At 41.3% G+C, this 24,125-nt stretch overlaps 1 protein-coding gene across 2 annotated transcripts in view; it reads right to left on the bottom strand.

Moving 5' to 3' along the window:
• Window positions 1–24,125, bottom strand: part of sh3pxd2b (SH3 and PX domains 2B) — a 336,589-nt gene that overhangs the window by 297,569 nt on the left and 14,895 nt on the right. For both annotated transcript variants that reach the window (XM_068043410.1, XM_068043411.1), the window contains exon 2: window positions 22,816–22,896. In XM_068043410.1, coding sequence (XP_067899511.1) covers window positions 22,816–22,896 — 81 coding nt within the window. The remainder of the gene's footprint in view (window positions 1–22,815; window positions 22,897–24,125) is intronic.

Genomic DNA, 24,125 nt, shown 5'->3' with positions numbered 1-24,125 from the left:
ATTAGTGTTTTAGGGATGAACCTAAATCCCAGAAGCCAAATCCCAGACACAATAATTTGCATTTCTATAGTGCTTTCTTCATCTTTCAAGGCACAGAGCCAGAATCACCCAAAAATGAATATAAAGCAAAGGAGATGTTAAGAGGGGTGACCCAAAGGTTGGTCAAAAAACTGGGTTTTAATAAGACTCTTAAAGGAGGAGAAGGAGCTTCAGAGGTGGTGGAGTTTAGAGAGGGAATTCAAAAGCATGCAGCCTAAACAGCTGAATGCACAGCTACCAGGATAAAGGAAAAGGAGGATGCAGAAGAGGCCAGAATCAGAGAAACGCAGAGAGGGGGATTTCCAGTATTTTAGCATTTCATTTGTATTATGTATCAATGGGGTACTGTTCAACTTTACACACACTCTAAAAAAGGGCCAAATAGCACTGTGTGGAAGTTGTCTATGTCCCAAAAGAGGGGCATTATTAGTTGTGTCTTTTTTAAAGTTGTAAAAAACGTGACTAAGGAAACACACAGACAGAAAAAGCTATCTATAGTTTTCATTCCAAAAGATAAGACAGGACACTTTGGAATGCAAATCAGCTATCAGGAATAGCTTGTCTGCAGTTTGGCAGAATTGGAGCTACACCGATTAGTCCCAGCCAGCAGCTTTTGCTCACATATATGAAACCGTCCATACAGCATCATCCTGTGTGCTTCAAGTGGTCACCAACACCCTGGGCTGAATTTTTCCAGTTTGCCACCGTGGCGGGGTGCATGCGTAAGATGTACCCTGCTTTATTTGCTTAAAACCTGTTACATTTCTAACCTTTGCCAGTTCTGATGAAGGGTCACTGACCTGAAACGTCAACACTGCTTCTCTCTCCACAGATGCTGCCAGACCTGCTGAGTAATGCCAGCATTTCTTGTTTTTGTTGCTATAAAATCACTTAAAAAAGCTTTTCTGCAATATGTGCATGCCATTTTAAGCACATAATATTGAAAAGCAAATTTAAGTTACGCTTAATCAATGAATATTATGATCTTCCTCAGTAGTTCTGACTCTTTTGGGACATCTCCCTCCCTCATGCTGGCTGAAAAAGACAAGCAGGCAACCTGTTGACTTCTGTCAATGCCACTCTGTGACTTGGGCATAAGCACAAGAGAAAGTGTGTGACAGAACCAAAAGATGTCTTATCTGCTGATTTATTTTTCTTTCCTTATCAGGAAATATTTACTCTATGCTTCATGTCCCTCCTACTGATTTGTATTAGTGATAGGTTGGCACTAAGGTTGTGACCAAATCCAATCCATCTAGTAGTAGTGGAACTTATCTGGTGAAGCTGGTACATGCTAAGTTCTGTGCAAACCACTCCTAGTGTTCTCATGGCTAAGGTATTTAACACTTTATGATACAGCTTACAACAGACTTTGACTGTACTGGTATCAATTAAGGCAAGGATAAGTGCTAAAATTAGAAAAAGCATTGGACTGCTGTTTGTGCCCATCCTATCCTAAGGTCCCATCTTAGCAGCGATGTGATCTGTTTATTGTTCATCTAATTGGTTTAACACCTCATTATGAACTAGTCACGAGTGTCTAGACAGTGCTAATAGCATAAAACTACATTGTAGGGATGAACATGAAATGGGAACTTATTTCAAAAGCCAAATGTAGCCATTGTAATTCATGGAAATTACAATTACATGTGTCTAGACAGAGTCAGAAAACTTCCAGGTCCAAAACAACTTCATATTCATACCAATAAATTCTTCAATGAGGTCAGAAGGCAAACTCTTCGTCTATGCAGAAAAATCACGTTTTAGAGGGGGTATTTTCTTTTAAATTGTGCACTATAAAGAGAAGGCTGAAAGTGGTTAAAAAAGCAAAAACTTTGTCAAGCGAGATTCATTTAAGGATATAAAAGCAAAATACTGCGGAAGCTGGAGATCTGAAATAAAAACAGAAAATGCTGGAAATACTCAGCAGGTCTGGCAGCATCTGTGGAGAGAAAAACAGAGTTAACGTTTCAGGTTGATGAAGCCAGGCCTGCTGAGTATTTCCAGCATTTTCTTTTTTTATTTAATTTAAGGATATGTTGTTTGCGTATCAGACTGTGCATATCACCGGTTGACTGAGAGAAGCATATATTTCAATAGCAAATCTTAAAAGGCTTTGAAATTTGAGGCACTGTGTCCAAATGCCTGAAGCTATGTCAGATCTGAATCCAAAGTTTAAAGTCCACCCAACTCCCATCTCTCTTGCCTGAACTCACCTATTCAATACACCACACAATTTTCTACAGATTTCTGCTACAGCAAACTGTTTATAAGTATCCCCCAGATTTGGGTATGAAAAAATGATAGGTGATAGTTTCACAGAAGGACAAACATGGGTTATTACTATTTTGCCAAAGCCAGGAGAGGCACCCTTAACTGTGCCCCCCCCCCCCACCCCCTTAAAAAAGCCTTAAACTTTGATGTACTCAACACTCTGAAGTGTCAAAAATCCAGCCAATGCACTCCATACTTTTAAGAGGACCCTGGTCCCATTTGGGATTTTGATCTTTCTAAGCATGGAACTGAACTTTATCATTATTACATTAAAAAATATTTTGCACTGCTATTTTTGACTCCAGCATTTCTGGTTTCAACAGTCAGAATTGAATTACAAGATGCTTTTGGTACATTTATCTGCATTGCCCATTTCTGCCTTAGTCCAACAGGTCTAAACATTTATAGCACCCAAATTATCTTTGCGGTTCTGAGGGAACCCCTGATCAGTGATAGTCTAAAGAAGATCTTCCAAGAGGTCCTTCACAAATCAGGTCTTTTGCTTATATTTTCAACTCTTGAACTAGTGCTTATTGTCTCAGGATGAGGTTGGCCATTTAGAACTGAGATGAGGAGAAATTTCTTCACTCAGATGGTTCTGAATCGTTGGAATTCTCTACACCAGAGGGCTGTGGATGCTCAGTCGATGAATATATTCAAGACAGAGGTCGATAGATTTTTTGGGCACGAAGGGAATTAGGGAGATGAGTCTAAGGCAGGAAAGTGGAGCTGTAGTAGAAGTTCAGCCATAATCTCATTAAATGGTGAAGTAGGCTCAAAGGGCCATATGGCCTACTCCTGCTCATATTCATTATGTTATTTAATCTAAGCACATGTTGCAGGGGTATGGCTTATATTGATGTAGAGGAATGTAATAATAGAACCTGCCTTAAAGGTGATGTTCAATCCATGAGGCATTTTTATAAATGTATGGTGAATGGTCTACCAATTTTTGCCTAATTAATTTTAGTCAGCATACTCATGAAAAATTTTCTATTTACAAATTCAATCAGACCAGCATGAATGCTCTTCTCTCAGTACAGAAAGATAAGCCAGCAATAATTAAGCTTGATCAAGATTTTGGCCTCCCTTTTCTCTCTTTTCACTAGTTGGGTAGGGAACTTATTCTGTAGATTGGCAGACTCTTAGATTGGCATATACTTATAAATCTTTAGCTTCTCTTCAAGGTCTGAAGAAACCAGAAAGAAAAGAATGAATTTTTTTAAGGTTAAAAACGTGACAGAAAACTTGTAAGTATGACATTTAAGTCTGACAAATAGGTCTTAATTTTTTGGGGGGTTGAAAGGGATGTCTCCAGAAAAAGTGCTGTAAATGTTTTCTGGTTGGTTGCTGGGACAAAAGTAAATAACTAGTATTCTCTTTACCAACTGCAGACAGACAGATACCACAGTTACATAACTAAAACTTTGCATATGTAAAGGAACAGCCAATTTTTGGTACAGCTCTTCCAAACAAATGCTAGTCTGAACTCAAAAACAACTGTTTATATACTCATAAATAAAAGAGATGCAGCTGATGTAACTATTTAGAACATATTATAAATCCTTGTTTATAGTCATTCTCCATAGGCCAGTTTTCTCATCTGTTCTCATCTCTCATAAAGGATTTGCTGGCTGAAGGCACATAACATCAGGCAGCATATTTTTTGCTTAAAAATTGAAAAGTTATTTTTTATGTACATATTATGTACATTTAAAAATATAGCCACTCCAAAAACATACAGTAATTGTCCAGCAGAGGAAGGCAGGCTTACAAACAGCAATTCATGTCACAGCCTGCAAATCACCAGTCTTAGTGTCAAAGATATACAGAGGTCGCAGTGTTACGACTGAGGTGGGAGGAGTGCACTGTCTTTTCTAGTTCCACTTCTCCACAGGTCACAACTTATACTTAAATGTATACCCAGTTATTGATGTGGTCGATCATATATTATACTCTATCCCAGAATAAAATACACCAACCAATTCTTTAACAAACAACAACATTATCAGTTTATTATAAAACAAGACTTATCCAGCAATGAAGCAAAGCATTAACACACAAATTGAAATATATGAAAGTTCCCTTTTTAAACTCCAAGCACACTCACACACACACTGAAAAAAATACAGAAATGCTCTCTGTAGAGATTTGTTACAAAATAAAGGACAAAAATGAAATAATTTGGCCAAATACTTGCTAATTCTTCAAGAAAAAAAAGAAAAGATATGGAAGGAAGTCAGTCGTCCCTTTTGGTCTGGCATCCAGGTATACAGAGACGGGTCACTGGCATCTTTTCTAAAGCAGTTCTTTTCAGACTGTGTTGAGAATTCATCTGGCAATTTTTTCCAGCATCTCAGGGGAGATGTAGCACCAGGGATTTTAGTTCTCCCACACTGGATCTTTGCATGGTTTCTTCAAAGAGGTAAAGAAAGAGGTGAGCTGGGCGGTTTCTTTTTTCTTGACAGGAAAAGCACCAAATGTTTCCAAAACAGTTCACATGCCAAATGAACTTTTTTATTTATTTAGAGATACAGCACTGAAACAGGCCCTTCGGCCCACCGAGTCTGTGCCGACCATCAACCACCCATTTATACTAATCCTACACTAATTACATATTCCTACCACACCCCCAACTGTCCCTATATTTCCCTACCACCGACCTATACTAGGGGCAATTTATAATGGCCAATTTACCTATCAACCTGCAAGTCTTTGGCATGTGGGAGGAAACCGGAGCACCCGGAGGAAACCCTCGCAGACACAGGGAGAACTTGTAAACTCCACACAGGCAGTACCCAGAATTGAACCCGGGTCGCTGGAGCTGTGAGGCTGCGGTGCGGTGCTAACCACTGCCCCAAACAGAAAGTCAACCTGCTGACCTCCATAAACCTTGACATGTGGCTTCTCTGTAAACATCTTCCCCAGGTCACCAAGGTTTCTGTTGTTTATTGAACTTAAAGCGCATGATTTCCAGCACAGGTTGTTTTCAAACAACATCTCAAAGGTCCTTTCAATGAACTTGGTAAAAAAAATACACATCCATGGAATCTTTTGAGTTTTAACACAAGTCGTTAATTTTTTTTTTTAAATGGAAGCACTTTCTTAACAGCAGGCATAGTTAAAAGACTTAACAACATCCTGAAGCCTTGACAGGTTTCTATATAAATGCAAGTTTGTTCTTTCTTTCAATGGTGGGAGTTAAAGCCTGCTTGTCTGAGTCTCTTCAGGTATGGGCCTGGAGACCTATATAAACCTGGAATTCAGATTTCTCACATTAGGTACAGGCTCCTGATGGAAAGCCTTCCTAAAGGATTTAACACAAAAAATGCTATAGCATTGATAAGTTTAATGATTTTATTGTAAATGTTATTTTTATGATGTATTATAAACATTTCTTCCAGTACCAAATATTCAACTCAGTAGACAAGCCAGGAATAATGGCTGAAAGATCACTTTAAAAGTTTTTTGAAAATCCTGAGGTTCACTTTTTTTTTTACGAACTTACAGACATACGAATATATGAATTAGGAGCAGGAGTAAGCCACTCAGCCCCTCAAGCTTGCTTATCAATAATCTATCTACCTCTGCCTTAAAAATATTCAAAGACTCTGCTTCCACCGCCTTTTGAGGAAGAGTGCATGGTATGGGATGCAGTAAAGAATCTCTCCAAAAGCAATTTAAACTGTAGAATGAAACGTGCACTCCCTTTTCTCATGGAAGATTATAGGGTAAAAATCCCAGTGGTGAAAATGCAGCAGGACAGAACTTCTGCCCAACATTTTAAGTCTGCCATGACCCTGTCCCAAATCCTGTGAATGGCATCATCACAATGTTAGGAGTAGCTACCCATGCCAGTGCAGCATAACAGAGGTGCCCACCCAGCTAAGAAGTAGAATGCTGATGTGGCACCTGACTGCAAAATAGAGAGCAGAAAATGCCAGGAGAGAGGTGAAATACCCTTTAGACATTTTGCATACAAGATGTTAGGCATCCCAATAAAATGGCCATCAACCTCGCAGGCAACAACTGTTGTCATTGTGGATCCCGAACCTGTGCCCAAATTCTGCCTCAGAAAGGAGCAGTGTTTCTGGACTTGTGTGTCCTGCTACATTAATAATATTTGTGAGAGCTACAAAATCAAGCAGCTAATGAAATGAAATAAGCACATCTCATTTTTCTTCAGCTTTATTTCATTATCTAACTGAGCTACAAGTAAAACTAGCTATATACTGTACTGCAATTGGTATTTTGCTGAGTTAGACAGGACTGTAGCCAGAAAAAAGTTATGCCAAGTTTCAGCCTTAAACTGGAATAGCTGGAACAACTTGGGAAAGTTAAGGAGGCAATAAGCTGCTTAAGATAGAATCCTCTATTTGAAGTCATGTTGCAATGAGGTGAAGGATGTACAACATCTCTGCTTAAAGAATTCTATGCTTTAAATGTTCAGCATTAAATTGATATTGCAACATGGTTGATCATATTTTTCCAAAATATTTTAAGTGTGATTTGAACAAAATTCAATACGTAAAGCTTAAGGGCAGCACACCTTCAACAATATGGAGCAACAGAAATGAAATAGCCATTCAACTAGGTCAGTATATGTCTTCCCTGATCATTGTACAGGAACTTTGTACCATTAGAGCGGCTTATCGTAGATAAGTTTTTGGGACCATGACATATAGAAAGCAACTATTCCATGTTAAGTAATGTAAGCTGAAGGTTATCTTGAGAGTTTTGTTTCAGTACCTTTGACATCAGGGGAAAAAAATTGCAGAACCTTCCCTCAAGATACTGAAGTTCATGATTGGGCCAATTATACTATATCTGGCTGATAGAAAAAATTGGGATCGATGTGTCAAATTGGCCCTTCTTGCTCCACGTTTTATGTGGTTATGTACTATGTGACATCACCCAAACTTGTACATAAATTTCCCTACATCCATTCCATCATTCTTCGGGCAAAATGGTCTGAGAACAGACTTCTCTATAGATATTGTAACATGCATGCAAGTGAGCCCAAGCATAGATCTGCAATGATGATGTGTGAGGCAGTGGCGTAGTGGTATTATCACTGGACTAGTAACCCAGAGACCCAGGGTAATGATCTAGAGACATGGGTTCGAATCCCACCACAGCAGAAGGTGGAATTTGAATTTAATTATAAATCTGGAATTAAAAGCTAGTCTAATGATGGCCAAGAAACCATTGTCGATTGTTGTAAAAACCCATCTGGTTCACTAATGTCCTTTAGGGAAGGAAATCTGCTGTCCTTACCTGGTCTGGCCTACATGTGACTCCAGACCCACAGCAATGTGGTTAACTCTTACATGCCGTCTGAAATGGCCTAGCAAGCCACTCAGTTGTACCTAACCGCTATGAAGTCAATGAAAAAGAATGAAACTGGACGGACCACCCGGCATCGACCTAAACACCGGAAACAACAACGGCGAACCCAGCCCTGTCGACCCTGCAAAGTCCTCCTTACTAACATCTGGGGGCTTGTGCCAAAGTTGGGAGAGCTGTCCCACAGACTAGTCAAGCAATAGCCTTACATAGTCATACTCACGGAATCATACCTTACAGACATTGTCCCAGACACAGCAATCACTATCCCTGGGTATGTCCTGTCCCACCGGCAGGACAGACCCAGCAGAGGTGGCGGGACAGTGGTCTACAGTAGGGAGGGAGTTGCCCTGGGAGTCCTCAACATCGACTCTGGACCCCATGAAGTCACATGGCATCAGGTCAAACATGAGAAAGGTACCCTCCTACTGATTACCACCTACCGCCCTCCCTCAGTTGATGAGTCAGTACTCCTCCATGTTGAACACCACTGGGAGGAAGCACTGAGGGTGGCAAGTGCACAAAATGGCCCCTGGGTGGGGAACTTCAATGTCCATCACCAAGAGTGGCTCGGTAACACCACTACTGACCGAGCTGACCGAGTACTAAAGGACATAGCTGCTAGACTGGGTCTGCAGCAGGTGATGGGGGAACCAACACGAGGGAAAAACATATTTGACCTTGTCCTCACCAATCTGCCTGCCGCAGATGCTTCTGTCCATGACTGTATTGGTAGGAGTGACCACCACACAATCCTTGTGGAGACGAAGTCTCACCTTCACATTGAAGATACCGTCCATCGTGTTGTATGGCACTATCACCGTGCTAAATGGGATGGATTTCGAACAGATCTAGCAATGCATAACTGGGCATCCATGAGGCACTGTGGGCCATCAGCAGCAGCAGAATTGCACTCAACCACAATCTGTAACCTCATGGCCCGGCATATTCCCCACTCTACCATTACCATCAAGCCAGGAGACCAATCCTGGTTCAATGAAGAGTGCAGGAGGGCATGCCAGGAGCAGCACCAGGCATACCTCAAAATGTGGTGTCAACTTGGTGAAACTACAACCCAGGATTACTTGCATGCCAAACTGCATAAGCAGCATGCAATAGACAGAGCTCAACGATCCCACAACCAATGGATCAGATCTAAGCTCTGCAGTCCTGCCACATCCAGTCATGAATTGTGGTGGACAATTAAGCAACTAAATGGAGGAGGTGGCTCCATAAATATCCCCATCCCCAATGATGGGGGAGCCCAGCACATCAGTGCAAAAGATAAGGCTGAAGCATTTGTAACAATCTTCAGCCAGAAATGGCTCCTCCTGAAGTCCCCAGCATCACAGATGCCAGTCTTCAGCCATTCGATTCACTTCATGTGATATCAAGAAATGACTGAAGGTACTGGATACTGCAAAGCCTATGGATGCTGATAACATTCCAGCAATAGTACTGAAGACTTGTGCTCCAGAACTTGCCGTGCCCCTAGTCAATGTGGAAAATTGCCCAGGTATATCCTGTACACAAAAAGCAGGACAAATCCAACTTGGCCAATTACCGCCCATCAGTCTACTCTTGATCATCAGGAAAGTGATGGAAAATGTTGTCAGCAGTGCTATTAAGCAGCACTTGCTTAGCAATACCCTGCTCAGTGATGCTCAGTTTGGGTTCCGCCAGGGCCACTCAGCTCCTGACCTCATTACAGCCTTGTTTCAAGCACGGACAAAAGAGCTGAACTCAAGAGGTGAGGTGAGAGTGACTGCCCTTGAAATAAAGGCAGCATTTGACCGAGTATGGCATCAAACAGCCCGAGCAAAACTGGAGTCAATGAGAATCGGGCGAAAACCCTCCACTAGTTGGAGTCCTACCTAGCGCAAAGGAAGATAGTTGTGGTTGTTGGAGGTCAATCATCTCAGTCCGAGGACATCACTGAGTGGCTTTATGCATCATAAGGTCAGAAATGGGGATGTTCGCTGATGACTGCACAATGTTCAGCACCATTCGCCATTCCTCAGATACTGGAGCAGCCTGTATAGAAATGCAGCAAGACCTGGACAAGAGCCAGGCTTGGGCTGATAAGTGGCAAGTAACATTCGTGCCACACAAGTGCCAGGTAATGACTATCTCCAACAGGAGAGAATCTAACCATCTCCCTTGATATTCAATGGCATTACCATTACTGAATCCCCCACTATCAACATCCTGGGAGGTAATCATTGACCAGAAACTGAACTGGAATAGCTATATAAATACTGTGGCTACAAGAGCAGGTCAGAGACTAGGAATCCTGTAGTGAGTATCTCACCCACTGACTCCCCAAAGCCTGTCCATCATCTACAAGGCATAAATCAGGCGTGTGATGAAATACTCTCCACTTGCCTGGATGAGTGCAGCTCCAACAACACTCAAGAAGCTTGACACCATTCAGGAAAAAGCAGACCGCTTGATTGGCACCCCATTCACCACCTTGAACATTCACTCCCTCTACCACCAATGCACAGTGGCAGCAGCGTGTACTATCCATAAGATGTACTGTAGTAAGGAACCAAGGCTCCTTAGATAGCACCTTCCAAACCTGCGACCTCTACCACCTAGAAGGACAAGAACACTACCATCTGCCAGTTCCCCTCTAAGCCACACACCATTCTGACTGGGAACTATATTGTCGTTCCTTCACTGTTGCTGGGTCGAAATCCCAGAACTCCCTACCTAACAGCATTGTGGGTGTTCCTACCCAACATGGACTGCAGCGGTTCAAGAATGTGGCTCACCACCACCTTCACAAGGGCAATTAGAGATGGGCAATAAATGCTGGCCTAGCCAGCGACACCCACATCCCATGTATGAATAAAAAAAGTGTGGCAATGTTCGAATACACTGGCAGTCAATTTTTGCAGCACTGTCCATCTTTTAAAAAGGTAAAGTCAATTTTTATAACTCTTCAGTTTGTGTCTGTATTTTTCCATTGTCGCACTTCTCGTGAGTGGACAATGTATTAACTCTTTAAGAGCCCACTTCCACCTCTGTACCTTAAGCAGTTGTTTGCCTTTCTTTTAAAAAAGCTTACCTTTCAAATCAATGCAGCCGCACAACAAAATGTGCTGTGGTGGATCATCTACAAGATCCTGGGAACAGAAAACATTACATCCTCCAACTAACTGCATTGCAACGCCACAGGATATCTCTCTCTCTCTCTATATATATATATATATATATATATATATATATGCAAATCTTATCCTGAAACCCATGTGCTTCCTTGGAAAACTGAGAGACAATTTAGAGCCCCTCTGAGCCTTGATCTAGAATTAATATCATTACAGGTTATTTGAAGAAGTATTTACCTGCTAATTCGGTGATCGGACACAACCGAAGGGATTATTTGCAACCGATATGGCAAATAACATGGTTTCGTAAAGTCAATTAAGATAGTTACTTTGATGGCCAGGAACAGGCCTAAAGATGCGAATGTGAGCAGTTTGAAAGACAACGTGTAAATCTAATTTTATATGTAATATGGAATTTAAGTTATTGTGCTTTATTTACATTTTGCATTTTTCTTTGCTTCAGTATATTCTTTTGTGTGTAAATAAATCTAATTAAGCAGATTAGCCTATATGCAGTAGCCTGCTGATTGTTATTTTTCCATCTCTTGAGGTGAGAGGAGAACATAGTGGGCATCGCACATACTTCCATTAAATGGCTTGTTGCAGTTTGATGTTCATTGTTAAATCTGGACTATGTTAATACATATCAAGCAAAAACTGAAGACATGGGTTTCTGTCCGTTGGGGGCTCTGTTTGCTTTTGGAAACGGTAGAGTAGATGGAAACTTGAGGAAGGTGTTGCAAAAAGCCCAAGCTGCAACAAAAAGATCCTCTGAACTTCTTTCACAGGACAACTTTGGACAAAGCAGTATGGTATGCTTCTTCTGAACTAATTCAATCCACTCTATTTGCCCATCCAAACCTAACCTGTTGCATCAATCTTCCTTAGCACCCGGTTACAGCCAAGTGGTAAGGGTTTTGGGTGATTCCCACTGTTCAACTCCCCACTGACCACAGCAAGTATTTTTGTTACTAGGGTTTTTACCCCTTTGTGCTTTTTTTGTCAAATAAACAGACAGCAACAGGTTTTCTTGTAGGTTTAAAACAGGCGTCTAACTATTTATTGAGAAATATTAATTCCCGAAATGGTCACAACCGCACTCATACACGCATTCACTCGCACACACGTACACATACGCACACACACACACACACACACAAACACAAGAAGAGGTAGATAGAAAGGAAACGGGGTAAGTAGTTTGAAGTGAGATAGGTTTGCAGGGTTCACAGTAAACCTGTTGAAACTTCTCGGAGGTCAATTTCTTTTTTAAAGTTGCAGACCTGGCTTTTGTAGCTTTCCCTGGCAGCTGAATCTTCAATCTAGAGATGGGGGATCACTTCCAGTTCTCTGCTGCACAAGTTTAAGTCTAGAATTTAAAGCAGGGCACCTTATTTGTCTTTGGATGGATTTCTCCTAGCTCTCAGCTGGATAGGCTTTTCTGATACTTGGCCTGGCTCTCTCTCTCTCTCTACAGAGAGCTATTTTTTCAGGTAAAAAATCTCTCACATCTTGCCTCTGTTGGGAGACGTAGAGCTCCCTCCCTGTGGTGACCCACATTGGCCCAGGATGTGGCTACTTCACACCAATTTTGTATCAGAAGAACCCATTCAATTCAAAAATGTCTCTTAATGGTTTCAGAATGGGTGTAATTGACACCTCTTAGCTTGGAATGTATCCTTTTGTCCTTACCAGACAGTAAGGCATTTTGAATATACACGTTTGACCTTCGGCTGCTATCTTGCAGTACACTGTCCACTTTTTAAAGGAAAAGTCAATTTTATAACTCTTTAGTTTGGGTTCATGTATTTTCAATCACCGCACTTCACGAGAGTGTAATAACCAACACCAATTAAATTTTAAATAATAGGTTGCCAGAACAATCTCAATCTCCTGTCGTTTATTGAGCTTTAGATCTATGACTATCTGAGGCAAAATGCTTTTAGTAATTGTTTTATAATTTGTGTTACAATAATCAGATCAGAATGTTGTTCATTTGAAAACTCTACTTCATGATTCTCTAATTCCACTTATTATACCTGTACAGGCAAGAAACCTACTAAATTGTAAGAAGTACAATGTACATTGAAGTGTTTCTCTTTCATAGTCAAACACAAACACACTTGCATGTGTGCGCAAGTACCAGTTTGCTCCCCATAACCATCAGGGACTCACAACAATATACAAAAACATTCATTTTATTTTCTTGCCAATGTTGATGTACTTCAGCAATTGAACAATTTTACACAGCAAGTACTGTCCCACAGAGTATCCCTTGTATCCCCTCCTATCCACAACTAAACATGCATCTGTCATTCTCAGCTGTTATGACCTGGACTAACTGCTTGGATGCAATTTTGTTCATCATTAAACCATTGAAAATCTTTTCCTCCCAAAATTAATCAAGTTTGACTTCAGATTTCAGTGAAAAAAATGAACCATGTGGTGTAGTACTCAGTCACAAAGACCAGGAAAGATTTAATTCAATCCCCAGAGTTAGCTGGCATCAGTAGCAGCAGAGAGAGAAGAGCAACATTTGGTCGTAATTACTATCTGGTGACCACTACTACTACTACTACTACATGTGTACTTGAGGCAATTGGGTGGAGTCATGGTCAAGCTTGGCTTTTATCATCCCCTCATTGTCTATTAGTCTATTTGCATTCAATGCCAAGGCCCACACATGAAAATGGCATCTGGGTGAGGTACTAGAGCAACTGATACTCAAGGAACCATAACTGAGAATGAGTCACATTCAGAGAAGGAAAAAAAACTTGAAAATTGCCTAAAAATAGAAAAAAAAAACAATTGAACTTACAAATGGTATCTACTCTGTTGCAAAATAGCACATGTCAGAACAGATTCCACAATGACATTTGCTGATCAATCCTAGGATAACCGAATAGAACATCATTGCCTTAGAAACAAGAGATAATCTATGAAAAGATTAGTTTGTTTGGTGATGCCATATTTGAATATAATTCTTCCAGAATACCATTTATGCTTCTTCATTACAGCATCATCTATTTGTTTTGTTAAATGAGTCCTATATCTTGACCACAACTATTTTTTCTGGCTCCTATTAAAACATCTATCATGTATGTCCTTTCATGTGTGCTATTATGGGCTGGATTTTATGGGGCTCCCTGAGGCAGGATCGGAGGCAGGGAGCCCAGAGAATTGCAATGGGGGGGGTGGGGATGCAGATGGCCTGTCGCCTCCCCATCGCAAAGTGATTTTGTCGGGGGTGGGGTAGGCCGTGTCGGCCTTCGTGCCCAGAGGCCAAATGAGGCCCTTAGGTGGCCTATTAAGGGCCACCTAAGGGCCTCTTCCCCTCGTCACTGGGATTTAACCAGTGGCAGGGGGTGCCTCTGCCACTAATATAGGGCGCCCTCCCTGTGGGCTTGTGGGGAGAAGGGGCAATCTGTGGCCCATGGAGGATCCCGCTGGGAAAAACTCCACCCCCCCCAGGTTCCTTCCTCCCCTGAACTACACACCCAGCCTCGCCAGGGCCTTCTGGATTGGCCCAGGCAAACCACCTCACTTACCTGAGGTCTGGGTCTCCAGTGCTGGGCCTGGGTCCAAGGCCTCTGCAGTACCGGCACTGGCAACCGCTCCCAGTGGCTCTTCCGATACTGCTGAACTGCCACAGCCCTGTGATTGGCAGGTCACAAAGGCGACATCCCTGTCTTTATTTTATTTTTATTTAGAGATACAGCACTAAAACAGGCCCTTCGGCCCACCGAGTCTGTGCTGACCAACAACCACCCATTTATACTAACCCTGCAGTAATCCCATATTCCCTATCACCTACCGACACTAGGGACAATTTACAATGGCCAATTTACCTATCAACCTGCAAGTCTTTGGCTGTGGGAGGAAACCGGAGCACCCGGCGAAAATCCACGCGGTCACAGGGAGAACTTGCAAACTCCACCCAGAATCGAACCCGGGTCCCTGGAGCTGTGAGGCTGCAGTGCTAACCACTGCGCCACCCCCTACAAAGTCTTAACTTGGTTATGAGTGTGCCCTAAAAACAAAGGTAATATCCCACCCATATGAATGATATTCCTCAAAGCATTAGACAATTCCAAAAGTTGATTTGGCATTTATTTTATTTAGAGATACAAGCACTGAAACAGGCCCTTCGGCCCACCGAGTCTGTGCCAACTAACAACCACCCATTTATACTAACGCTGCAGTAATCCCATATTCCCTACCACTTACCTATTCTAGGCGCAATTTACAATGGCCAATTTACCTATCAACTTGCAAGTCTTTGGCTGTGGGAGGAAACCGGAGCACCCGGCGAAAACCCACGCAGTCACAGGGAGAACTTGCAAACTCCGCACAGGCAATACCCAGAATCGAACCTGGGTCCCTGGAGCTGTGAGGCTGCAGTGCTAACCACTGTGCCAGTGTGCCGCCCTTTAAATGCGTATGTTCCAGCATCACAAACATTAGGCAAATGAAAAATGAATGTATTCTCAAGTTTATTTCTTTAATTTAGCTACACAGCAAAGGAAGGCAGGCATTCAACTTATCTACCTGAGGCCAAGGTTGTGCCACCTGGATCTCACCACTGTTTATTGCTAAGGTAACTTGCTTATTGTGTTAAAAAGGCAGTGATAAACTTACAAAAGTTTCACCACAAATTTCGGAATCATGAGATGTTTCACATCCTCTCACACCAAATATACTGTTGTGTTTTCTATTCCATTTTTCTCCCTCATGCTCGTGCCAAAGCCATTTCATAGAATTTGTTCAGCAGTAATGCAGTTTCCAGATCATATCAATCTTCACAGTCCTTCTGAATTCTTATTCCTCTATGTCTAAAATTCCAGGAACTATTGAGATTGCCAATCCCAGTCCTAGTTATTTTCATTAAAACACTTGTCTGACAAATGCTGTACTTGTACAAACTAATTTTCTAAAAGGAAAGCTCCTTATATACAACCACCCGAGCTGCCAAGGTTTCATAGACCTCTCAACACCATAAGGCCTTAAAAGCATTGCACAATGGTCACTGCCTTTGAGCATTTTACTGCTGTAACAACATGGGTAATTTGAAGCTTTAAAAATGCCTCAATCTCAAACTTCCAATCAATAGACTGAAATAAAAAAAAAGCCTAGTAATTAGGTCCAGCAGATGAAGGATCAACATGTCCATGTGATATTTCTCTGCCCATTACTTTAACACAGGCAATAACCAATTTTTTTTTAAGTAGTGAACAGAGGATTGTCATACAAATGCATTTCAATGTGAGGGATGTTAGTGTTATTGATCGGAACTCTGCCTACCTTTCACACATGGTAGCATCAATTGCTCCCAAGGTTACGTATGGCAGAGTCTGCTGCACAAAACAAAATGTCAAAATTATCTACTTGACTAAAATTTCTTAGGAACTACTACACACATCTCTCACAAGCCTCAGTCACATCTTTCAATCCCCCATGAGCAACGCCATGGAATTTCCATTAGTATTGTGAAGATATGCCAACATCATGCTGATTTATGGGCGGTTTTGTATTGCGCGTCTGTGCCTAATGGGATGTGAAGTAAATGATTAACCCCATTTCACTCAGCAGTCTCAGAGCTGGTGCAGAGAGATGACTAACACTACCAGCCCATGGACTGACACTAACACTAACACACCATGCCCTGGAGGTTAAAGAGGCAAGCACTGGCTCAGTGCACCAATCAGAATAAATTCAGTAACATAGAAGATTTTTATTTTGCATTTTGTTCAATGTCACTACTTTTTTAAATAATGTCAATATCAATGTTTGGTGTTTATTTTACTGCTTCTTCTACTTCTCCTGAAAAAGTTGGCTCCATATTGTGGTCTGGTTCCACAAATACCTGTTGGTCTCTTGACCCTCACCTTAATGACTATTATTCATGCATAAGCTTGGACAGCAAGTTTTGACGGGCTCAGCAATTGAAGGAACCTTCACACCGAGTCCATTTCTGAGTGGTGAGGACTCTGGCTGATTTTCAGCATTTTAGCCCACAGGAACCGAGATCATCTGGAACTGTCGCCCTCACCAAGATCACACCTGGGACCTTTCTTATCTCAGCTACCCAAAATGTAAACTCTCTGATCTACCCCAAGAGCTTGGTCCACAAATAGTTGAAATTTTTTGCTGAATCCACAGGCCCTGATATGTACTGTAAGCTTTAACTGGAGTCAACAGATGAATTGTTTTGGTCAAGGAATAGGAACAGGAACAGGAATAGACATGATGGCTGGTTTAGGCTTTCAAGCTAAATCCACAACACACATTCAAACTTTTATTGGAAAGGAGCAGAATTAGGAACACACCAGCATGTTGTTAATTTGCATTACAATTTTAGGATGATGTGCAATTGCTCATTTGCATCAAGATTTTAGGGTGATGTACTGGTGCTGTTGCTGAGCTGAAATAACCTAAAACTAGAATCCTTTGTTGTATTCCAATATTTGTATTCAAAAAAGTGCTAAAGATATCCCAAGAGGAGGGCTTTAAATTTAGTCTAAAGCCATGAGCTCAGACACTATAAGTTTTATCACAATAACTCACCTCTGCGGATGCCATATGAAAATTAATTAAGACCATTCCACATGCTGGAGCAGGTTTTAGTCTTATTTTGAACTGCAGCCTACATCAGCCAAGATGATGGTGAAACCCCTATTTAAATTATTAACCTCATTGATATGTGTCCAAAATAGATACCCCAAGTTTGCTGTATAACTTCACACTATGCAACATGACTAGGAAATGTCCATGCAATTGTTTCATTCAAAAAAATGCTCACTTGTCCAGGATATTTCAGTTCAAAAGAAAATAATGAAATTTACAACTTTGGAACCAATTTACTGGGCTGGATGCCACTGGCTTCTATAGTCAACCTTCTACCAGCAAGCATCCAAATTTCACCTCAATAGGTTTTACATGCTGAAGCTTATCTGTTGCTATGCAAGGGAAAAACTATAAACATGAAACACTTTGAGATAAGGCATCAACCTATGCACTTTCATTCTTCTGGTTAATGGGTCCTTCATTAAAACAGCTGATGACTTTAGAATGGTGAATCTAAACACTATCTACAGATTACATTAATCTTCAAATTACATTTATATCACTCCCTTTCCATTGAAAAATTACACTGTGTGATACACTGTGTGATATAATGAGTTGAACAAATAATGCAAGGATATATTAAATCAGACTTGTTAACTTATGATATTAATGGAACAGTGAATTGTGAACTGGAACATGAATACAAATTTGGCAATGAAATTTAAAGTGTACATTCAGGATCCTGAAGAGTCAAGCATTAGAAATTTAAGGTGTCTTCCTGTCCACAACTTTATAAAATGTTTTGGGAAACTAATGAACCACTGCTGTCTAAATGAAACAAAAACTTTTAAAAATACACATGAACATTACACCTAAAATCGGTCAGCAATTGTGTCCAAGGCCTCTCAAGTGGCTATTTGTATGACATCCTTAAAAAGCCCTGAGTAGTAGTACAATTTTCCAATAGTTGTGACACGTTCTAGAATTTTTAAGCTAGCTATACATTAGACATCCAATGTAAACTGTGGATGACTTAATGAAGTTTTCAACTCAACAGTCTAGAAAGATGATCTCCGTAATTGTGGACAAGCTAAATAAATTACTGGAAATCAACAGAAAAGTGGTACTCACTTCCTGCTTTTATTTTATAACTGTTAAAAACCCACTCAAGTTAGCTAAATGGATTTTTACTGGAACAACCAACTAACCAAATGCTCTGCAATAAGTGACATAGTTTTAATTAATTCAAAAGTCTTTTTTTTTTTGTTGCTGCATGTCCTAGCACTGTAAGGAAAATCTATTATATTACTGCTGCCAATTTGCCAACTGTTTCTCCAGGGGAATATTCAAGCACTTGGGGGGAAATTTTAGGGAGAGGATGGGGGTCTTGGCCAGCTGGAGAGCCAGTGAGAGACTTGCATTGCCTCCTTTGGGGAAGGCCCATTGTATCCCAGCCCAATCAGGCACTTGGGAGGCCACCGGCAGGCCTTTCCCAGGATCAGGACACCACACTGGGGACAGGAAGTCCTGCCCATTGACAGCTGCCAGCCAATCAGGGCAAAGGCAGGGAAGTGGATCTCAGCGGGCCCTTCCCGATTCCGGATCCTTCGATCAAGCACTGAGTGCCTTTGAACGAAGGACTCCCCCCCCCCCTACACCCCCGGAGACCACAAGCAACCCCACATGGATCAGCATGTCATGTCCTCTGCCTGGCAAGAGGCCCATCTTCTGCTGGGTTAATACCATTGGCAATGGGATTGGGCATTAATTTCCCCTTAAGGGCCTCAACTAGCAGCAGGGCGGGAAGGTGGTCCACGGGCTTTCCCGCCACTGACTTAATTGGGGTGGAGGCAGGGTCCCCACCATCCCGCCCGATTAAGTACCCTCCATGCCTCCAAACTCGCCATGAGGGAGAGCATAAAATACTGCTCTTGCTGTCAATGAATTGCTTTAAAAAATATTCACATTTCTCAGAAACTGTTACTGTAATTTTGTAGCTATAGAACATTTTAGGTAGTAATGGAAAGGGCCATTACCAAAAATATCATGGCTCACTCGCAGATACTAACATCCTGATAGTACCAAGCAGGCATTTTGTTGCATCAGCCATTTCAAATTTGAAAGCCAGGCAAATTTGATAATACTCATTAATACCTGCGCAAATAGCACAGAAACTGCCCCCAGCATAAACTGTGGGTCATCAAGAGCGACTTTCAAGACTTTATGATTGATGTAAATCCAGCCAAAATAAATTAAACTAGGTCTGAAATTCATAGCACATTGGTGGATGACTGCTTCTTATTTCTCAATCCTTCAAAGCTCACTGAACTGAGCTATGTGACTTTTTACATGAATGAAATACTGCATTCAATAAAGTACCATAAAATAGGCTCATGGTTTTTATGCAGAAAAAATAATTTGTAACAGCTCCAGTTTTCTCCAACATGCCATAGATACTATTTCCAATATTATGCTCTTCTCTCTCAAACTGGTTAGGTTTAGTTATTAATGTCGAACTGAAGATTCCCTCAACCCTCAACAGTAATACCATTCATACTTACAGAACTATATAACAGCCTCAGTGGTATGCATTTACAAGTGGTGTGTTATTTATAATCACCATATGTATTCTGTGTTGTAGCATGATGGAGGTAAGTATGTAAATTTTGCATAACTCTTTTCTACCGATAAACAGTAATTTCTCAGTGATAAGTTGCTTTCAGATAAGCTGCAAGAGCAGGCCACTTAGCTCAGGTAGGATGTCTCTGACTGATGACAGTTAAGTGTGTACACTCCTGTACAAATTCATCTTAAAACATGGTCCAATATTTTACTCATTTAGGAGTGCATAAAATTACTCAGCTGAGTTTACCAAGTTCTTGGAACGATACGCATTGTGAACTGTGTCGGGACCCTGACTTGACTTGATCAAGTCAAGTCGACTTGACTTCGCCAAGATCTGAAAGAATTCAGACCACAGGTCTCAAAGCTTCATACCCTACATCCCATACCAGAAAAATGACAGCACAGTTTTTAAAATCAACAAAAACATTAGCTCATGAATTCTAGCATAAATCAAAAATATAAGAAGCTACCGTGACAAAAAAAGATGAATTTTAAGGAATTTAAACTTCCAGAAAGATGAAGGACAAACACTGGCCCAGGTCCAATATTTTTTATTGAACAGTAGCTATGCCATAGAGGACAGAGGAGTGTCAACCCAAAGCTCAGAAACAGGAGTCAACAGAATTGTAAACCACTGTCTAGGAAAAACAAAATTAATCATGACTTCTCCCTTTCAGCATTTGCACAAAATTATCCACTCAGACCTTTAAATATACACCTTTGGTGCCATAAATATAGATGGAGGTTTGCCAAACCCATATTTTGTTTACGTATATCTTCAGAATGAATGGAATGTTTATTATACACTAGTTGGTGTAGAGCACGCTCAAACAGACGAAAATGTTGGTAATTACTATATTCACCGATGTAATTATTTTAGGTCACACTGGGGTAGATTTTGACTTTGAAAGAAAGTGTAAAATGGGCGATAGTGCATCAGCAGCCCGTTTTACATCTCAATGTCAATATGAATCGGGAGTGATGTAAAATGGGCTGCCAATTCGCTATTAGCCATTTTACATTTTCTCTCAAAGTCAAAATCTACCCCAATGTGATCTAAAATAATTATGTTGGTGAATATGGTAATTACCAACATTTTTGTGTGCTTGAGCATGCTTGACACTAACTACTGCTATCACCCATTTTCCACTATCACACAAAGTCAAACTCTAACCCATTGCTTTCAAAAGGAATAACAATTTTAAAACAAAAATTTACCTTCCTTCCTTGCACTTGTCCCCTCCTCAATTTTCTCCATTCATCTGAATGCACCAACTCCCCTTTAATGCTTCATTGATGTAGATATTCTTTATGGGAGAGCCTGGGCAGTAATTATCAGCAGGAGACAATTGGAGGAAGGGGTGTAGTAGAAAAAGGGTAGTCCTTTTTTTTATATCAAGTAGAATTCCAAGGAGCAAAATGTAACCTATAATAACTACATTAATAAATATGGCTACCTTTACTTCTTGATTTTATTTCTTAATAAAGTTTATTTTTAGTTTTTAATCTAACCTTTATCTGGCCAAATGGTGCTTTCCATAAGCTCATATTGATCTGGAGCACATAGTGGATATGCTGACAACACAGGCAGAGGACCTGCTGCACTATGAGCATAGCAGACACACAAAGCAGCAAGTCACCCACAGAAGATGTGTCTGCGTGGGTTTTCTCCGGGTGCTCTGGTTTCCTCCCACATGCCAAAGACTTGCAGGTTGATAGGTTAATTGGCCATTACAAATTGCCCCTAGTATAGGTAGGTGGTAGGGAAATATAGGGATAGGTGGGGATGTGGTACGAATATGGAATTAGTGTAACATTAGTATAAATGGGTGGTTGATGGTCGGCACAGACTCGGTGGGCCGAAGGGCCTGTTTCAGTGCTGCATCTCTAAAACTAAGACAGCTGACAAATGAAATACAGAGGAGATGTAGGTTTCATCTGGGATTCCATCTGGAGAGACTTGTCAGTATTGCTCCAGGCAGTTCACCTAACAGATGCTTACAATGCTTCTACAAATACAGCTCTATTTGTTATAGGGATAGGGACAGCACTGGCAAGACCACATTTACTGTCTATCCCTACTTGTCCTCAGAAGATCGTGGTGGGATTTCTCTTTCAACCACTCAGTCCTAATAGTAATGTTGCTTTCACACCAGTATTGAGTTCCAGTGTTGACCCAGTGATGATAAAAGAACATGATACATGTCACGTTGCCCTGAGGAATGAACCAGCAAATGGCTGTCAGTTATTCTGTTTAGCTGAAACAGGCGCGATGTGTGTACATGTTCTTTCTGTCTGCAAAGAACAGGGCCCTGTATATTAATATATGTAGCTTCTAGTATGCGCAAATGCACCACTTTGTGAGCCCGACTGAAAATCTTAAATTGGTTATCAACGTAATTCTTAGCACACAGTTGTCCAATCGCGGAATCACATGTTTGCAGAGAGAAAGAATATGTAGACACATTGCCTGTTTCAGCTAAACAAGTGATAGTCATTCCCTGATTCATTCTGCAGGGCAATGCCTTGACCAATCAGAGTCAAGCTGCCTGGTTTAAATTTCAAACAAAGCTTGACAGTTAACTGTCAGTCACCATAAACTAGTGCATTCTCCCTGGCAATGCCTCTACCAATCAGAGTCCATTTGCCAACCAATCAGCACTCTCTTCTCATACCGTATAATTTTGTTGCTTTCCATTACATTGGTGTTCTTGCGATTGTCCTGATGAGTGCAAGATGAAAAGCTGCAATAAAATGTCTCTATTTTCAGCAATACTCAAGTTCTGTACTATCAAACGACAGATCTCTATCTTCTTTCTTTGCCACTCTTCTGTGGGTGTGATCCAAACCTTACCTGCAGATTGAAGAACCTGCTGTAGCGTCTGTAGATGACCTCTGTGGAACCATTAGACCACGTGACTTGAATGATGTAAACCTGAAAGAAAATGAAACTGATCAGGAAAGAATGGTATCAGCATGAGATCATGTCATTTGCTGCTATTACCCATCATATCATCCATCTAAATACCAAACCTGTTTCTTGCGTTTCTCAACATATATTATGTGAACTAAGTTACAAACACAACTGCAAGCACTCAATTTATAATTAATTTTCATTTCCCACAGTGAGAGTAGCCAGGGGACCAGGCCTTTGATAATGACACCTGCTAGATACTTAGAGGTGGGAAAGGGTGTCTCAGTCCCCTACATGTGAAAGAACGTGACCTTTACAACATACCTCTTGTTGGTGGACTAGGATCTGGAATGCAGAATGGGGCTGAGATTCCTCATGGGTTATGCCAGTTCCCCACTGCAACCCCAGCAGGGGGCTAGCAGAACCCTTTGAAAAACACCAGAGACAATCTCTACCATTTCCTGGAGCTTCTGACTTTTCCCTGTAAAAAGGTGCAACCTCTACCCACCCCTACAAGAAAAATATCGTGACGGGGCACAGAACCAGAGGCAGGCACTCCTTACACCATAATTTTCCACTCCACTGGCTCAACTGGGACCAATGCATCTCTGCAGGCGAATATACAGAATGAGTTGAGATGTATCAATCTTCTGATGGATAAATGTGGGGTGAAAACCAGGGAAGATAGACCTCTCAGCTGCATCTTGAACCTTGGCAATAAGAACCTTTTGGCTACCAATGGAGATCAGCAGCTAGAGGTTCCAGGCACAATCTAAAAATTCTAGGGGTGAGGGAGAAGGAAAGATGTAGGATGCTGAACAGTCCTACATTGCAATCTTTAGCCTGCACTGGGACAACCACAGACCCTCCAATCATGCCATGGTTTCTGGGCACTGGAGTTGACAACAAATACGAAAAGGAGGTGGGAGGGCAGGAATGTCCCCCTCCCTCGTTACCATACCTTTAGACTAGCCTATGCCTACTGCAGCTGCAGGGCAAGCTCCGGCCCCAAAATAGCCTTGGAAATGGTAAAAGGATCAGAGACCTGCCATAGAGTCATACAGTTATACAGCACAGAAACAGGCCCTTCGGCGCATCGTGTCTGTGCCGGCCATCAAGCGCCCAACTATTCTAATCCCATATTGCTGCACTTGGCCCGTAGCCTTGTATGCTATGGTGTTTCAAATGCTCATCTAAATACTTCTTAAATGTTGTGAGGGTTCCTGCCTCCACCACCTCTTCAGGCAGTG

The sequence above is a fragment of the Heterodontus francisci genome, chromosome 12 (genome assembly GCF_036365525.1).
Source record: "Heterodontus francisci isolate sHetFra1 chromosome 12, sHetFra1.hap1, whole genome shotgun sequence".
NCBI lineage: Eukaryota > Metazoa > Chordata > Chondrichthyes > Heterodontiformes > Heterodontidae > Heterodontus > Heterodontus francisci.
Note: the sequence above shows the minus strand (reverse complement) of the source record. Positions and strands in the feature narration are given on the sequence as shown.